The 18,485-nt window shown below is 53.4% G+C and overlaps 1 protein-coding gene across 1 annotated transcript in view; it reads right to left on the bottom strand.

The window, feature by feature from the left end:
* The window catches only part of TXNRD2 (thioredoxin reductase 2), a 38,104-nt gene that overhangs the window by 11,050 nt on the left and 8,569 nt on the right, over nucleotides 1–18,485 (bottom strand). The window contains exons 7-10 of the mRNA XM_016204360.2: nucleotides 18,350–18,420; nucleotides 10,686–10,705; nucleotides 9,791–9,882; nucleotides 7,580–7,754 (exon numbers count right to left, since the gene is read on the bottom strand). Of these exons, the coding sequence (XP_016059846.2) occupies nucleotides 7,580–7,754; nucleotides 9,791–9,882; nucleotides 10,686–10,705; nucleotides 18,350–18,420 (358 nt within the window). The remainder of the gene's footprint in view (nucleotides 1–7,579; nucleotides 7,755–9,790; nucleotides 9,883–10,685; nucleotides 10,706–18,349; nucleotides 18,421–18,485) is intronic.

Here is an 18,485-nt window from a genome sequence, read left to right as displayed (position 1 = left end):
GTGGATCGTACTGAACCCTGTATGTACTTTATTTTTTCTTATACAGCAGCGACCTTCAACCTTTTCCATCTCATGGCATATATAAACTAATTACTAAAATTCTGTGACATACCAAAAAATATATTTTTTGCCAATCTGACCAAAAAAATAGATATGATTTTGATCCAGACGGCCATTGTTGTGTTGGCTGTTGTCATTTTTTTATTTGACAATCTAAGGGATAAGAGGTAAGGGCCACTGACTAAATGGTCAGGTATTGCATGTTTTAAAAATTCTTGTGGCATGTCGGTTGAAAATCACTGTCACATATATATACCTTTTCATTTAATGGCTTTTCTTTGCCAGCATTACTACTCTTGTGCTGTGCAGCCACTATTAAGTAAAATAGGAGTAACTTGGAAACAAGCACTGTGATTCCTCGGCAGTTGATCTGATAACTGAGATGGCTAGTAAGTGACAAAAAGGTGGGAGCAGCTACAGTGTGGAGATGCTGGACAAAGGGATGATTTGCATCCCGGGGCCAGATGGAGTGGGATCATGCAAGATTTCATCCCTCTACTCAGAACAGCACACATTTTAAAGCGTAGGCAGTGCTTGTTTCTGGGATTTCCTGCTTAATATTTTCGGACCGCAGTTAGTGGGTAACTGAAACAGCGGAAGGTGCAACCACACATAAGGGGGGACTACTGTATAGATAAGTTTAAAAGTAGTAACATAAGACAGTAACAAGTGCATGAATTAGGTGGCCTCTATAGTCCATTTTGAAGCCAGAATTTTTAGGACCCCCGGGGACCCAGAGGAGGGGGGAGAATGGGTGTGGTGGAGCCCAGTGGCTGGCCACATAAGCAGGGCAGCTCTGCCACATGGACAATGCCTGGCCCAGGCCCAGGCCGTACATAAATGGCACAAAGCAAGATGCAGGCAAGTGTACCAAGTCATCTCCTTGGCCATTTTCCTCTTATCTTATGCAAAAGAAAAAGGTCCTGCCCTGGCCGGGTGGCTCTGAAAGGCTGCGGGTTCCGGTCAGGGCAACATAACCTAGGCTGCAGGCCCTGCCCGGTCAGGGCGCACACAGAAGGGCGGCTGATCCATGTTCCTCTCTCACATCGACGTTTGTCTCCCTGCTTCTCTCTCTCTCTTCACCTCTCTCTAAAATCAGTAAGCATGTCCTTGGGTAAGGATTAAAAAAATAAATAAAGGTACTACTCCTAAGCCAATTTGGGGGAGGGGAGGCCCCATTGTACACCCATCCGGTCACCCTGCGTGTCACACACAGCACCTTCCTTGCCCCAGTACGGCAGGTCGCCCACTCCAAGCCCTGCAGAATCTCTCCCCCTTTGGCCTACTCTTGGCACCCGGTTTGGGTCCACCTAGTGTCACTGAATGGCTCCTCTGGTGGGACTTCTGGAGGCTCCCAAGTCTCTGCTCCCTGGACACCACCGGGATGGAGATGGCGGTTTGTTCACAAGTCAGTTTACTTCCTTGGGGCTTCCTGTGCGCAGAGCAGGGCAGAGGGCAGTCCCCATAGCTCCTTCTTAGGCTCTGCTCCTTCCCAAAGGGGGTGGGGGCTCAGCGCTCTCTCAGGGCTGATCTTTACTAGTAAAATTATTTTTGGGCTATGCATTGATTAACTCTGTTTCCTCTTGTGATTTGTCAGTTCCTGTCTTTTCTCTTTCATTTATAGACATTTTCATAACTTTCTTGCCCTGTAAGAGCTTCTTAGAGAATACACGTATGACACTCTGCCACTGTTACAGCAAACAACAGAACATTAAAATTCTAGGTACAAACAGATGTTCTCCCTTCCTCGTCAAAGGCTGCAACCATCTGCATAAATGTGTGAATGGGCCCACACACCTCTCTCTCTGCCCTTGGAGCTGCCTTCCTCACCAGGCCCAGCCTTGTCTGTTGGCCAGAGTCCCTCCTTCCCAGCGCCCACCACTCAGGACACTCCAGGGCCCTGAAGTGGTGGCAGAATCCGTATTCAGCCCAGGTGTTCTTGGCACAATGGGACCAGGCCAGTCCTCCTCTGATGGCCCCACCCGCTGCTGCTTCTCATTGGCCACCACATTTACGCAGCCAGCTGGAGAAGGCTGAAGTCTGAAAATCCCCAGACGGCAGCCAATGGTCAATTACTACCTGCTCTGCCGGGCACAGGGATGCAGATAACCGGGCACAAGCAGGTTCACGTGCCTCTTTCATCCATTATGGGAGGACGGGCATTCCCCCCAATTTCACGCCTGTCTGGAGCACATGTTCTGACGAGTGAAGGGCAATCCGTGTAACGAGGTAAGATTTAAGTGCCAGCAGGAGTATGACAGGGTGAATGAGGGCTGTGATCAGACATCCGCAGCCAGGATTTAAAGGAAGCAGCTGGAAGCTCAGTGCTGGGAGTCCAGGAGGCTGGACAGGGCGGTGTGGGCGAGAGCCCAGCAGCAACTTCACACACAGGCTCATGGAGGGGCCCCCGGGCGACCCTCCCGAGGGGCATGTGGACCCCCCCAGAGCTGGCCACTCCCACCAGGCCAGACCTGTGCAGCACCTTGGACCAGGCACAAAAGGGTACTTACTCCTTTGGAAGCTATAGCTGGATTCTCAGAGACTTACTTTTCAAAAATGTATTATATGCGTCTTGTCATCCCTGAGACTTAAGGGAAAACGGTAATAACAGAAAAGGGTTTCTTTTATTTTCTCATATGGCTCCTTCTCAGTGAATCCCAGGCACTCTCTACAGCTGCAAGCCAGCTGGGGACAGAGGAGAGCAGCTATCCTGCTGGTCTCAATGTCCCAGGCAGGGTTCAACATCTGTTGAATGAATGAGTGAGACCCTAGACCTTAGTGTGATCTGAGGTGGGCTGCTTGCTGTGGCCATCAGCACCCATCAGGCCCTCCTAGGCCATCATGAGGGAATCTCTCACCTAGAAGGCTCCTTGGACAAGTGGGGTAAGCCTAACCCTTGGGGCGCACATGGATCTTTCCTGTTTATACCTGTGTGAAAGCACCGCCATCGTATAAAAGAAGTCCCATTAGCCCTATAGTCAGCCCCTGGACTCAATGGAATCTCCAGCTCAGGCTCAGCTATAGCCTGATGCATGGGACCCCCAGGAAGGTACGTGCTCCATGGAAGGTAGCAATTAGTTTTAACAATTATAGATATAATTTTCCCACTGGTTGGCTGCTCCGAGTGATACTTGCAGAATTTAGACAGTGTACATTAATATGTACACACAGTGCCCATTTATCTCTAGAAGAGCTTTCACAAAGAGATGTTTTTCTTTTTTCCTAATTGGTTTCTACTGAGTTCTAACCATAAATCCTGGATTTGACTTGGTAAAAAGACCTGACTTGATCTCTGTGAGCACTGAGGCAGGCCGGCTGGGTCTGATGGCTGTGGGGAGTGAAGCGACCCTGGAAACAAGAAGGAGCTGGCTTGCAGGCCTGGCACAGCTCTCCATCCCTGGCTGTGTGGGTCACCCCAAGCAGAGGGCATGAGGCCAGACTGGGAGCACAGGGTGCTGTTTTCCCGCTGCCCCTCCCCGGCTTCTGCCATGGGTTAGACCGACTGCAAGCTGGAGCTGAGGGAAGTGAAGGTCACTGAGTCAATGGTGCGACCTCGGGAGCAGTGGTGCACTGCCTAGGGTCCACAGGTGTGGTAAGGAAGGTTGTGGCCACTTCCCTGGGCCTGTGAAAGGTGCCTATAGGCATGAGCTCCTTAAATGTCTTCTTTTCCTCCAAAAACAAACCACAGGCACAAGCAGATCTGAGTCTCTTTTGATGTCAGTAATTACAAACTTTTCCTTTGCACTAACATAAAAAGGCATTAGAATATTAGGGTAGTGCATTCTTCAAGGCCAGCTGCTCCACCTTGAGAGAAGGGAAGGGGTGAGCACTGGGTGAATGGAGGTATCTCTCACAAAGCAGTCTTCTGTATGTGACCTGTCACAGCAAGGCCACGCAGAATCCCCACCAAGAAGAAGACAACCACACATATGCTTTCCTATAGCCACAGCAAGATGCGGTCCCGGAGAACAGGTCTTGGACGAGGGTTTCTCCCAACCAGGTCGCATCCACGGTCAGCCCACAAGCTCCTTCCCAACATCTGTGGCCTTTAGGAGGAGCCAGGGCCCTGGATTGCCTCTTCCTTTTCGCTGGACTCAAAGGACTCCCACCTAGGAATCCCCAGACTTGTGGATCAGTTTTTGTTTGCCTCCTGCCCCCTCTCCCGCTGCCTGGCACAGCTCAGGTGGGGGACATTCCTCAGCGACTTTCGTGAGCCGTGACTGTGGTGTGGGAGAACCAGCAGATAAACACAGTTGAGCAAGGATGGCTAGCATGTACACCAGAACACGAAGTCCTTGGGGCAGAGAGGAGCCCAGGCTGCAGTCCATCCTGGACAGACGTGCTCCCCTCCCTGGGTGTGGTGGGCCCCCATCATGGGCTCCCCAGGCACCACCTGTGTCTCTGGCCGTGATCCAAGCACACATTCTGTGTGGGTGGGCTATACTCAGAGTGGCTCGTGGTGGGGGCCTCAGTATGGTGGTTGGATGGAAGCTAGAATGCTGGGCCTCCAGTGCCTGAGAGCCAAGGCCTGCTGGCTCCTTTTATATCATCTTAGGGGCTCAGAAGTGACCTAACCATGGGTGGTACACATAGGGGGACGACAACAGCTCTTCTGCTGAGATAAAGCCTGAGAAAAAGAAACGGCTTCACTGGCTGATTCCCCCAGGTCTCACCCAGGAGACCTGGGTGCTCCTGAGACAAGTCGGGAACAGCCCTCCCAGCACTATGGACGCTGGGAACATAGCCATCTGGGCTGTTCCAACAGTGGCCAGAACGCCCATAGCCCAGGGATAAATGCGCCAAAGCCTTCATCTTTCCCTCGAGTTGGGGACAGAGAACCTTCCCGAGAGGCTGGAGATGTTGGGGGCAGGGGGGTTTCAGCTCTTGATTTTCCAGGCTGCTATCCAAACGCCTTTTGTCCGCACTTTAAAACAAAATCTAAGCTAAACTAAAGCCGACCACCAGCCTAGAAGCATTTATGCTCGGAAATGTCCACTCCTGACACTCGTCCTGCTCCTACTCCCCCAGACAGCCAGGGATTCAGGCCACAACTGGTTAACTGTGCAGGGCGAATTCGAGCCGGCAGCGCAGGCTGACTGTCTTCACTCAGCACTGTAATCGGCACATCTGCAGACAGGAAATCCTCCTCGCTGCGAGTTCCCAGTCTATTATCTGAGACACCTGGTGTGGGTGGGTGATTCAGAGACAAACAATGAGAGGGCCCCCTGCACAGCAATTAACTGCTTTAACTGCTAATGTGTTTAATCCACCACGTGGAGATCAAGGCTGCTCGGAGGAAGAGGCTCAGAGTCCTCCTTGGCTTCCAGACTGCAGGCTGACTTTGCCATCCCTACGTCCACTGTCCTCACCGGCTGTGGCCAGGCATCAGGCACACGGACATCTGGGCTAGGCCAGTGCTCAGCCCCACGGGAGCTCCTTGCAGCCCTCAGCGTGTGTGGATGGGCACGAGGGGCGTCCTTCCCTCTTCTGTTTTTAGCTGATGTGAAAGCCCACCTCACGGCTGGGCGGGATGTCCGGTCTGAGAGCTCTGTTGCCCCAGCCGTGTGGCCCCAGCCGTGTGGCCCCCAGGGCATTTTATTTTAACCTCCTGGATTGGATCATCCTTTATTGCAAGTAGAAATAGTGCCTGGTTAAAGGCTTACAGGGTAAACCATCAGAAAACATTCCCAGTTGTTAAACTGGGAAGTGACTCCTGATGTTTACAAAACCTGGCCCGGGAGCGAGCAGCACAGTCAGCACATGCCCGTGCAGCCCCAGAAGGCGTGCCAGAAACCGCCGCCACCGCAGCGCCGCCTGGGGAAGCAAGGTCAAAGGCCAAGGGCTGTGAAAAGCTTACACCCCCAGCATCAATCACACCGGGCAGACTGTCTGGGGATGCTCTTTTTGAAAATACAAAAAATAAAATGGCCTCCTGGTGGGGGAGGGCAGGCATGCGTGTTGGGGGGCCTGGCTTGCCAGCCACCAGGCCCTGTCTGGGAGCTAGGGGGCCCTGAAGCTTGCCGAGGGCACAGCCCCTTGCCCTCTGAGCTGCTGCCATCAGCATGGCCCCAGCAGGTAGCTCTGGGTGCAGGCTTGCACCTTGGTGCAAAGGTGGAGACCAGGGATATGGGGGGCACAGGGAGACAGCAGAAGGTGAAGGAGTAGTGCTGGGGTGAAAATGGGAGGGAGAAACATGCCACCTCCCGGTTTAGAACAGAGTTTAAGATATTAAATGTCAATTTACATTTCTGAGTCTGAACAGTTACACAATTTTTCAGTGTTTATCAGAGCAAACCTACTTAAAATTTACTTTTACAATTTGATCAAGAATATTCCTTTGGTGACTTATTGAATTTTAACGAAGAGGCACTAAATTCATAAATTCACTCCGGGGCTTTTTAGATCTTTTCCCTTCTTCAAATCTGCTTGTGTTGACCAGACAGAAGTGAAAAGCTCTGACTCTTCTGGAGTTCAGTTCACCTTGTGATTTCCAATCATTCTGAGCAACTCAGGGGAAATAGGCTTTTCAGAAATGCATTGCTCTGTGATGCAGCCCTGCTCCTCCCAGGAGCCCCACCTCAGGGAGCACCAGAACCTAGCGACCAGGTCTTGGCAAACACTGACAGGACAGCCCATCTGAGTGACAGCCCCTCTGCGTGCTCGGTAACCATGCGCTTCACGGACACGGAGCCCCATGACAATTCTGTTAGCCACATGGATTCTGAGCCTAGGCTCACAGAAGAGGGACAACTGACCAGGAAGAGAAAACCCCTCAAACTGAAAATATCATGAACGAGAGACACCTCAGTTGCTCCAACTTTAAACATGCAAGTTGACGGGTGATTAGGAAGACAACACTCTAACCCTGGAAGCCACAGCAGATGTGTCCCAGCAGAAATCAGGCTCCTGATGGCACCATGTCTGGGAGCCCTGTTCTCCCATCCAGCTCCGGGCCTTTCCTCAAAGCCCCCTCCCTCAGCCCAGCCCAGGTCCAGGCCCTGCCAAGGATCTCCCCCCCGCCACCCCGACATCCACACTCTCCACCCTTTTCCTCAGGGGGGCCCAGCCTGGAAGGCAGTGTGTCCTGCAAATTGGGTAATGGGCTAGTTCTGCACAGCCACACTTGCCCAGCCTCCGCCTCCTCCAAAAGCTGTTCCCAGGCCTCTCAGAGGACTGGAGGGTGAGAACACAGCCCACACCTGGCTGGAAAAGGCCTGAAGTCTCTGCCCTACCACTGGATGCTGTCTCTGGAAATCTGCAGTGTGACTTCTGGAAAGGCTAGTAAAATGACCCCTCCTAGCATGTGATGGCCTGCAGAGCTCAAAGCACCCACTGGGAAGTACCAGAAGCAATCCCACAAGTCTTCATAATGACCCGAGAGGTGCACTGTATAGTGGCCAACCCACCTAAGAGCCAACAGGATGAGGGGAGCCCCTGGAGGCAGGGAATGGGAAGTGGTGCCACCGCTCTCCACGTGTGCGCACTCATGCATGTGCATGTATGGCCTGCACACCCTTACCTATGGCCCACAGGACGGTGTTGAAAGTGTCCATGTCCTCCTTGCCAGAGGCGAGGTCCTTCCAGGTGACCTGAAGCTGATTGTCCAGGAGCCTCCTCACTCTCAAGGGGGTGCAGCCCCTCAGAAACTGGGTTCCATGAGAAGCCATGTAGTCCGTGACCAAGGATGACATTTGCTGCGAAGCACAAGAGGACATGCTGTGAGAACCAGGTGGCAATGAAAATGTCGCTACTGATTACTGGGAAGAGAGGACCTGGCCGCCTGCCTCCTTGAAAAGGCCCCGAGGTGGGGGCAAAAGGGGACTGTTCAAAGAAGAGGGTTCAGTGCTCCCCTTCTTCTACATGGCCCCATGCAGACCGCCCCCACCTCTGGGTCTCCCCTGTTCTCTGTGGAGCTGAGAGAAGAGCCAGGAGAGCATCTGGCACCTTATTACCCCACCCCCCAGCTCCAAATCTGAGAACCCTGAGCCCTTCAGTTAGGATGCACTTGACTTTTGAGCTCTTCTTCAGATGCTAATTACCTGTCTTCACCAAAAGTAATGACAGAGAAGCACCCCTTTCTCCTGGGGGCTCTGCTCTGCCTGAACCATTAAATGGTGCTCAGCTCCCCACCCCACCCCCAATGAGTATGGTCGGCAACTCTGCCACTGGGGAGCTGGGACAGTAGGTGGGCACCTCTGTCCCCCAACTAGAAACGCAGGAGTAGTGGGTGTTGCTGTGGGGTGGGTCATCTGTAGACATGGCTCCTTCCTCCTAGCCCAGGAGACTTTGCACTCCCAGGCAGCAGATGGCGGACCTGGAGCCATTGTGGGGCTTGTCGCAAAGACACAGTCAGCCACAGTGTCTTTTTTCAGGAGAAAAAGTTACTGTTTAAATCCTCTGTCGTCTGCTCAGAAGGGACCGGTACACCAGGAGAAGCCCTGCCTGTCTGGGGTTGTCACCCGGTCACAGGAACAGGTAGGTAGGCTGCCTGTCCCTCCTAGATCCCTCTGGACTCCAGAGAGGCCTGGACATCCCTGTCACAGTCTGAAGGGGAATTGCTGGGCCCTCGAGCGACAGGGCCAGTCCACTGTCCCTAGGCTGGCCACCGGGTCTGCACATCCCTCTTCCTGAGACACGGCCTTGGTCACCTGGCCTTGGGGCTCAGAGGCCTGTCCTGGATGCTGTGTCCCCAGGGCAGGCACTCAGGGCCTCTGCTGCTGAGTGACACGACAGACGAGTGTGAGAGCTGAAGGGCAAACAGCACACGGCGGGCACAGCACGGAGGGGTAAGTCTCTGTGTCACCTGGGCAGGGAGGGGCAGGCCCAGGAGCAGAGGATGGACTGAAGGCCAGAGGGACTGTGTGATGGGCGGCATCTATCTTCTTTTGGGGGGCATGGAGGGTTTGACATCTTAACAAGAATTCCAGACTTGGATTTTAACAGGTGACCTTTCCTTGGAGAATTTTTAGTTAAAAAAACTCAATACTGGTCACATGGGTGTGTCTGCCGTCAGCATGGGTGTCTGCATCCCAGACGGGTATGAGGACAACGCGCACAGTGCAGACTTGGTGAGGTGGCCCTCTGGGCTCCTGCCACACAGCAGTCAGGAGCGGACCACAACAGGCTCACCGTGCGCTGGGCGGGCGCCGCCCCTGCACAGGGCACGTGGCGTGATGGGGCCTCAGAGGCTACCCCGATGCTCCAGTACTCAGGGTGGGCGGCCCACCCACTGGGGACCCAAGTGCTCATCCTGGCTCGCAGGTTACATCTTCCAGTCTACGGCAGGTGGCTAGCACTACGGCCAGGAGCTGCCGTCTTTCGAGGTGGCCACCCAGGGCCTTGTCCGTCTGCCACCTGCTTCTTTGCCTGGTGCTACCCTTGCTGAGGCGGCACTCCCACCGGTCCCCAGAGGAGCTCCGCAAGGAGGTGGGGAAGCACTTCTGCTGACATGCACCTGCCACTTACTGGTGGAATGACTGAGGTCTGAGAGGCTGGCCTGGGTGCCCGGAGCCGCCACGCGCTCCCCGTGGCAGCCGTGCTTCCACCCTCCGGCAGGTGTTTTATGTTTTATGAACAACCTCCTCATTCAACTCAAGGACCAGTTTCTAACGACAGAGACGCTCCCAGCCCACACCTGCACCTGCCCGGGCTGGGGCAGCTTGTGGAGGAAAGGTGCCACAGACCGGGGAGAGCAGAGTCACAGGGTGGGGGCCGGGCCCACAGGCGTTACCTGGTCGAAGCCCCGCAGAGGGATGCTGCGCATCATGACAGTGGTGTGCAGCCCAAGCCCAGTGAGGAAGCCAGCACACTCCAGGGCCACATCTGCCAGAGGCAAGCTAAGGAACGCTAACTAGCTGATCAGGACATCGTGCCAAGTGGCAAGATCCCCAGGGCCCTACGCCAACAGCCCACTTCCCACCAGTCCCCAGCTAGCCCAAAGGAGGCTCCCACCACCAGCCGCAGAGAACCCCCTAACCCTAGCTCTCAAACGCACGTCCGGGACGAGGCAGGGGCTCCTTCCAGCACCCATGGGCCAGGTAGCTTCTGCCTCCATGGGGCATCTGTCCAGACTCCCTGGAGTTTCATCTCAGCCTCCGTCTAGGATCAGGCCCACTGTGTGGGGTCCAAGTGGTGATGGAAAGGAAGCACTCCCTCCGTGAAAGACATGGCAGCAGCTTCTGGCCCATGCTCTCTGCTAGCAGTCCCAGCACTTTCATCTTTCCTTGAATGTCCCCCCTCCTGACCCCAGGTCCTCCCGCAGCTCCTCTCCTGACCCTCTCCGGGTCTACTGCTCCCTCTAAAGGCACCGGCCTGAGTGAGTGGGGCTGCTCTCAAGGGAGGGTCACCTGCCTCACGGCTGTGTCCAGCTGGCCCAGCTGTCTGAGCTGCCTCCGTGTGCGGCTCAGGAAAAGCCTCCAGGAAGCCCTAGCCTCAAAGGTCAGCCTAAAATTGTCCCCTGAGTGCAGGTCATCCAGTCTGAGTGGCCCTGTAAGTGCCTGTTTCCAGGCAGCAGGGTGTACTCCCGGACAGAGGGAGAGCAGCAGGGGAGGGGCTCTGGGCACTGAGTGTCCACTCTCCAGACTATAGGCAAGGACCTTTGTCACCTGCATGCTATCAAAGGATACAGCTTGCTCCAACCACCAACCTGTTAGAGGAATGAACACAGAGAAAAAGAACAGCAGTGAGTCTCACATGTGGCCCACCATCACACACAAGCAGCTGTTCCCAGTGGGGGCTCTGCCGTGGGGACAGGGCCCTTCAGTCAGCTGATGTGTCACTGCTGATGAGTCAGCTGGGGCTGACTGTTCAAATAGTTTGTCCCAAGGTACAAAACCTACTTCCCAGAGGCTGCAGCTGTGAAATACAACATGACAAACAGTGTCATTGAATCAGAAAATTGCCTGGTGGTGAAGGATGTGAGTGGCCAGTGACAAAACAGCACATGTCCTATGAAAGGCCCTGGAAATGGGGCTGACATGGGTTCCACAGACATGTTGGGAAAAGCTGTTAAGAGGAAGCAGAAGGGTTTTCCTTCTGTCCTAAGGTCAGTTCTGCCTTGGGGTCTCTCTGGACCTGCAGCCAGGGTGGGGACAAAGATGCTTTTCAGAATGGGGAGGGCAACAGACGGTGGGGTGGGGGCTCCTAGAAAGCATCACCTATGGGCAGAACACTCTTGGACCATGAAAGGCCAGGCTGGAAGTGCTGACACCTGCCTGTCCAGCCCCTACACACACAGGCCCAGGGCCTGGAAAGCCAGCTCCTCTGAGCAAGGAAGAGGGTACCTGGGAGGAGGGGCAGACACAGGACACTGGGACCCAGCAGAATCATTTAAAATATCTGCCACAGTAGTATAAAGCCTCTCCTGTAATTCAGCTCCTCGCTCTGCATGCACACACATACACACTTGCACGCATGCACACACATGCATATATGCACGGAACCGAACGCAGAATGAAAACTCCCAGCCTGGGAGGCGATGTGTGGGTGGGCTTGTCAGATCACTCCTTCAGCCTTTGAACAAGAGGAGGTGATGTAAGGATGGATAAGCCCAATGTCAGCTCTAATCCCGGCAGGTACTAATGATATAATTCCATTTCAAGAAGTGGCGTATCCCATGGAACACTCCCGCAGGTGCCCTGTGAGAAGCAACTGGTGCATGGCTTCCTCTCAGGAGCTGGGGACAGAGCCATGGAGTCACGCCTGGGTTGACCGCAGCATGCTCAGTACATGAGGAAGCCAAGGGTGACTCATGCACCTGTATCACATATATGTCTATGCATAGGTACATTTTCAAAATTATAAAACCTACCTTTTTTTGGACTTGATGTATATGGTGAAAGGTATAAGCCTTTCTTTAAGATATGAGATTATGATACAAACACATTTTAGCTACTTTGACTATCCCGCCCCAAATGCAGGAACAAAGTTGGGTTAGAGCATCAATGCTGAACACACAGCGAATGCCCTTTGCTCCGATTCCGGGGGCAGCAACGGTGCGGGCTGACCGCCTCCTGGCGAGGCGTGCTGTGCAGGCACCAGGGCAACACCTCTGTCCTCCAACCAGCCTGTCCCTGCTTGTCTACGAGCCTTCCTGTCTCTGTAAAAGTGGGCCATCCTGCGGAGTGGACTGTCCACAGCCCATGGCCTACAGAACAGCTCCAGGCCCTCATGCCACATTGCTGTATGTAACGCCGCCATTTGGGCAAGAACATTGTTTCTGCAGCCCCCACACACCTCCCCACCCCCCTGCACTATGCAGACAGGGAGCTGGATGGGGAGATAGGGCAGGCAAATGCCGAATCCCCAGCTCCTACCACAGAGACTCCTCAGTGCCCTGGGCCTCCCACTCCCATCTCAAAGTCATGGGTGCCCCAACCCCAGGCCACCAGCTTTGAGTCGCTGACAGAGGGTATGTTTGGGAGGAGGGAGGCACCAGCCAGGCCTCTCCTAAGGGGGTGTCCTTAAGAAATGTGTGCAGCTGAAATCTCACAAACAAAAGCAGGCATCCCAGGTATATCGAGGGCAACTCTGGGCCTCTTCTTGCCTTCATGAGGCAGGATTATCAACCAACCGTCTTGGTTTTCACTCCAGCCCGGCCCCAAATTTATCAAATAATGATCATTCTTTGAAGAACGAAGGATCCAAGAGCTGAGCCAGAGAACTCCTTCAGCCTTTGAACAAGAGGAGGTGATGTAAGGATGGATAAGCCCAATGTCAGCTTTAATCCCGGCAGGTACTAATGGTAGATGGACTATAGTAAGAACATGCTGCAGGAAAAGTGGAGACAGACACCAGTGCCTCCAGGTCGTGAGTGGGGAGAGTGCCAGAAGGCAGGGGCACCATTTTGATTTTATTGGTAAGTGTGAAACTGCAGATCTGCTTCCACTGGCCACTGAGGAGACCCTCAGCCTGGATGGGGGCCTGGGAATGATGGGCTGGGACTGGTGCCAAGTCACAGTGACCGACTCAGGCCCTGGCCAGCCACAGGAGGACAGCAGTGCTACCAGCAGAAGTCAGAGGACGAGTTTGTTTGGGATTCTGAGGGCTGGAAACTTGCCTATCACTGCAGTGGGAGGCCAAGGCTAGGGATCAGCCCACGCCAGAAGTCACCGCCTGCACTTGGAGCCCGATTCAGTTTTCCATGTGTTCTGGGCAGTTCTACTCCGTGCTTTTCGGTCTGCAAACATTTTACACGAATGTATAACTACAGTAGGATTAGCCTAATCACAGGGCAGGCTTTCTTGTTCAAAATCTGAATGGGGGAAGGAAACAGAAACAAAAGCCTTAATTCAAACCCATGAAGCCCTGGCTTAAAGAGCTCTCCACCTGCCTCTCGAGTTTGAAGGCCCCTGATCTGCTCCCCAAGGGGAATACCCACAAAGTGAGGGCCTCATGGCAGGCACCTGGCCCCTTGGCAGTCCTGCCAGCGCAGGAAATGCCAAACGGGCCCCAGGGAGGCAGTGCAGGGGGTGGGGACCCAAGGCCTCCTCCCCTGTGTGGGCCAGCCCCATCCTACCCTCAGAGCCTGTTGCTAGGCCCACTTCGACCAGGACAGAGCCTCTACATTCTGGCCCCATAACGGGTGCCACCTCAAGGAGGTGTCTTCCTCAGCCCTACACGTCTTAGTCCCAGGGACACGCTCCGGGAGATGGTCAGCGGTGCTTTACAAAATGGTAGCCAGGTCCAGGCTGTTGGCTAAGCTCCCTTTTGCTGGACATAAGGATGTCACACTAAATGAATATGGAAGTTAGGCAGAAAATGAAAAAATTAAGCAGCAGTGACTTTTCCTAAATTGACGGCTGTGGTTCTTCAAAAAGTAAAACTTACATTCTCTCTCTTGCTTGCGGGAAGGGAGCAAAATGATTCCAGTACCCAATCAGCTCCTGGACTCAACAAGAATCAAACAAAGCTCCTTCCACGACCACCTCCGGCAGGCAGCACAAGATCAGCCCAAGTTACAAACCGCTCCCGGCTTCGCTCTCCCTGGGGCCCACGGACAGAGAGGGCAGGCTGTGGAGCAGCCGCAGGACAGTGCACGGTCCCGGCTGGCAAGCAGGCGGGGCAGCTGCAGGGCAGGTCAGCCAGCTCCTCACTCTGCAGACCCTCAAGGAGACCGAGGCCGCCCGAGTGGGCAGTGGGGACAAAAGCGGCCTGGTTCTTATCTGGACATGGCAACTCTGTTGCCTGGTAGGTCCAACGTGTGAGAAGAGCCGCCCCTAGGTGTCTCCAGTCTCATTCAGGTCCTCTTTGCCATCAGAGAAAGTTCTGACACTGAAGTCAGCCCAGAGCTCTAGCTCAGAGCCCAGGTCTGCAGAGAGCTGACCTCAAGTCCGGGAGTCAGCCCCCTGGGCCAGGGAGCCAAGGGAGTCTAGAGTCCAGTGACCTTGATTCCCCACCCTTAAGGCACCTGAACAGTTGCAGCAGACACAAACCAGAGGGTTGGGTGGCTGGGCCCAAGCCCTACCAGGCTGCCTGGGGCCAGCAGGCCTCAAAGGGGAGGTGGCCCTCCACGTGAGCAAGCAAACATCACGGGGCTGTGGGATTGAGGTGGAGCCAGGCTGCCTCTGGGGCACTTGGATCTAGAAACACCAGTGTCTGCCTCCTTTCAGGAGCTGTGGGGAGTGGGCCGCCTTTCTCCCCTTCCACACTTGCTCCACCTGCCCGGGGGCTGCCTAGCTGAAAGGCTGGGTGGTGCAGGGCTTGAGTGCCACCTCTGAGCCCCCTTATGTAGGGCTGTACACCCCCTCTGGGCCCCCATTTCCTCCATGGTGGCAGACAGCTTCCCAAAGGGGCCATTATTCCCCTGCCCCTTCCTTACCAAGGAACTCCTGCCAGCCCAGAGGACCCTGTCCTTGCTCCAGAATCACCCACTCGTCTGCAACTTGCCCTGGGTTTCCACAGAAAAATAAACAGACTGATGGAAAAGGCAAACAGGCTGGACTCGAAGCCGGCGTTCAGGTGGCAAAGCTGAAGACGCCAACTGTGTAGTCCTGCCTTGGCCCCGCACGTGCTGGCCCGGGCCCCGCCTGGCCTCAGAAGGTCCTGGTCACAAATTCGGGAACTCGCGCAGCACATCAGGAGTCCTCTACACATACCGCGTCACCTCCAGGGGTCCCAAGGCAGGTACCCAGCTGCGTAGTGAGGGTGTTGATTCTGCTTTCCACCGACTGGGCTCAGGCTTGGCCACCCCACCCCCCACCCCGCCATCTGTCTAGCCCTGGGCTCCTCAGACCTGGACACCAGCAAGGAAGGAAAGGGGTCTCCTCACATGCCCAGGAGGCCAGGATGCCACTGTGGGGTCCAAAGAATAGCGAAGGTGGCGTGGAGCAAACTCAGGAGGCAGAAGCCGCAGGCCCCACTGTGGGCTCCACTTGCCAGATCTGAAGCTACTGGTTATTGTGCTCAATGAAGACACTCCCTGGAAGAAGGTCCCAGCTGCTGCCCGGGCCCCATCACGGGGAGAGAGGAAGAGGGAGAGGCCTGTATATGCTGCAGAACCCATGAGAAACCTGGGACTGGGTGTGCCCACCTGAAGCTACCAACAGGCCTTGGGGGAGCTGGGACACAGCACCCGCTGTAGGAGACCAGGCACACTGGGCACCCTTGGCCACCAGCCTGGCCTCCTTGATGGGGCCAAGTAGAAACGTCCCGCCCGGTTGACAGGAGGCACTTGGGGCCAGGGGGCAGCCCTCAGGTCCATATTAATTTCAGCTCCATTTTAAAGGCGAGTTAAAATAAACACGGGGAATATTTATAAGGCAAATAAATCTGGCAGAAACAGCCCCTCCAAGTGTGAGCAGAGGCCTCCCCCTCAGCCCCAGCCCAAGCTGATAAAATACAGAAATGCTACTGTAGACCCTGCGGGCTTATTTTGACTGCACGGAGGAATGTAACATGTAAACACTGACTCCCATATCACACTGTTACAACTTGCATTAACAGCACCGGACAAAAGCTGCATTTTCACAGAAGCATCGTACAGGGATATATCTCCAGCTTAATTTTTTAAAAAAACCATTTCCTCACATAAATCATGCTCAGAACGAAACGGGTGACTGATACATTGCAAACACTTTTTTTCTTAAACAATAACATACCTAGATTCCTTCTAAACGAAAGAGCTTGTTTAAAAAAAAATCTCCTAATTTTTTTTTTTCTGAAGAAAATAAACACTACAGTTTCTTTCCTGACCAAAGTATCTGGGGCTGTGTCTTCCTGGCGGAATGGGCCACAGCCTCCAGCACACAGCCACAGAGGAGCAGCGCAAGCCAGGGCCACCTCGCTGAGTGCCACCAGTACCCACTGCAGCCAGGCCTCCCTCCCTAGCCCTGTCTGAAGACAATGCCAGGCACTCCCGCCAGTGGCACAGAAAACCGGAGTTGAGAGCCAGAGCAGGACAGGGACTCAACTTCAGGATGGAGCTTTCAGACTGGTTGAGGGGCTGAGCAGTCAGTGTCGCTGGACTGCAGCAGCTTGGCCTCGACCTCACCACACCACAGATGAATTGCAAACACCCCAGGACACAAAGGCAAATCTGAAGGGTGGAAACCCTAAAGGAAAACACTGGAGCTTTTTTTAAAAATAATCTTGGGGGTGGGGCAGGTCTTCCAGAACATGCAATAAATCTAAAACCCATTAAGTGTAAAAAGAGATCTAAGTTACATTAAAAAAAACATTTGTACATTGCACAAGTTAAAAGACATGACAAGCTGAGAAAGTCTGCAACATAAACGACATGGGATCACAGTCCTAATATGCAAACCAGCTGGAAGATAAGAGATAAGAGAAGAAAAAGAAAAACCAGAAAGAAAGCAGGCCAAGGACTAAGCTGACAATTTGCACGTGCGCGCGCACACACACTCACACATAAACTCACATACAGACACTCAATTTTAAACGGCCAATAAATATATAAAAAGATAACTAATAACAGCAAACACAAATAAAACCTACTGGATAGTCAAAGACAGAAGAACAGAAACCCAGAAATTATGCATAAAGAGAAAAAAATGGTAACTGTGACAACATAAATATTAAAAACTTCTGCATGAAAAACTATCTCCAAGTCAAAAGACAAACCACAGTCTAGGAGGCTGGGGGGAGGTGATGGACAGAGGGACACAAACCTGCATGAGCTTGAGCGCAGATGCTGGGAAGGACCCAGACATGCCTTGGGCAGAAGCAAATGGCGCTCACCTGAGGGGGCAAGAAAGGATCCTTTCCATTTTATGCCTTATTGTGAGTAGAAGGGGGACAGGAGGCAGAAATGCACATGTAACAGGGTGCAGCCCGCCAGGAGGGAGCATGTTAGCGGAAGTGTGAAGGTGTGAAGGGCACCTGCCCTGAACCTGGGGTTTCTACTTGAGAAAACACCCTGACAGGTATACGTATGCACATCAAGGGTTTCCATTGTAATATTTATAACAGTGAAAAACACCAAAGGTTTCCATTGCAACATTTTATAACAATGAAAAAGAGAAACTATTGAGATTCTTGTGAATGGTGGAAAGATAAAATAAACTACAATATATCTATTCAAGGGAATCCAGCCTCAGCCCTGAACAAAACTGCTTCATGAACAGGAAATGATAACAGTGAGCAGAGTGTGTGACATGCACACACTCTCCATGCACACAACAGACACATACACACTGCCCACATGTATACTTGTGCACACATGCCTGTCCACCTCTGGACACACTTTTCCATCGGTATTTTCTGTACGCAGGTCCCAAGGCAGCCCAGTGCTGCTCACAACTAAACCTCTGCTGCCCTCTGGTGGTCTTTCTGGTCCCTGTGAGCATGAAGTCCCCTCCAAAACCCACAGGCAGGAGCTGTCTGGCTTCTGAGGCCTCTGGAACCTTCCTTGCTAGATCTCTGGGATGTCCAAGGTGCAAACCAGGTGAAAGCAAGAAAGTTTGACTGAGGCCAGAGGAGGTGACAGCTTTTCCTGATGACCTGAACCTCTCTGCCTCCTTGAATAACCCTCTCTCTGATGTCTCTGACAGGACCCACTAGAACCCTGAGGATCCAGGGAACCCTGTTTGAAAATCATTGCCCTAGACAAAAAATGTGCGATTCACTTTGTGACACATGTGCCATCAGTTCTAAGATAGTCACAGGATGAGTCAACAACCCCTCTCAGGGACACAAATAATGGGCTTTCTCTCCTCTCAGGTAGATGGGAAAGAATGCACTCGGAGAGAGGACCACACAGTATCCTACACAGCCCCGACGTTTATGAAGATGAACAAAGGGGACCCCCACTCAGGCACGTATCAGGTCTTACGTTTTCCCAGGGGACTCCTTCAGCCAGAAGATGTCATCACTTGTAATTCCGTGTTCCATGGCGCCTTCAATCTATCCAGAAAAGAGGACCAATGTGAGACGTGTCACTGGGCCTGAACACTTCCTCAAAGGGGATG

This window comes from Miniopterus natalensis, chromosome 20, assembly GCF_054644295.1.
Source record: "Miniopterus natalensis isolate mMinNat1 chromosome 20, mMinNat1.hap1, whole genome shotgun sequence".
Taxonomy (NCBI): domain Eukaryota; kingdom Metazoa; phylum Chordata; class Mammalia; order Chiroptera; family Miniopteridae; genus Miniopterus; species Miniopterus natalensis.
Note: the sequence above shows the minus strand (reverse complement) of the source record. Positions and strands in the feature narration are given on the sequence as shown.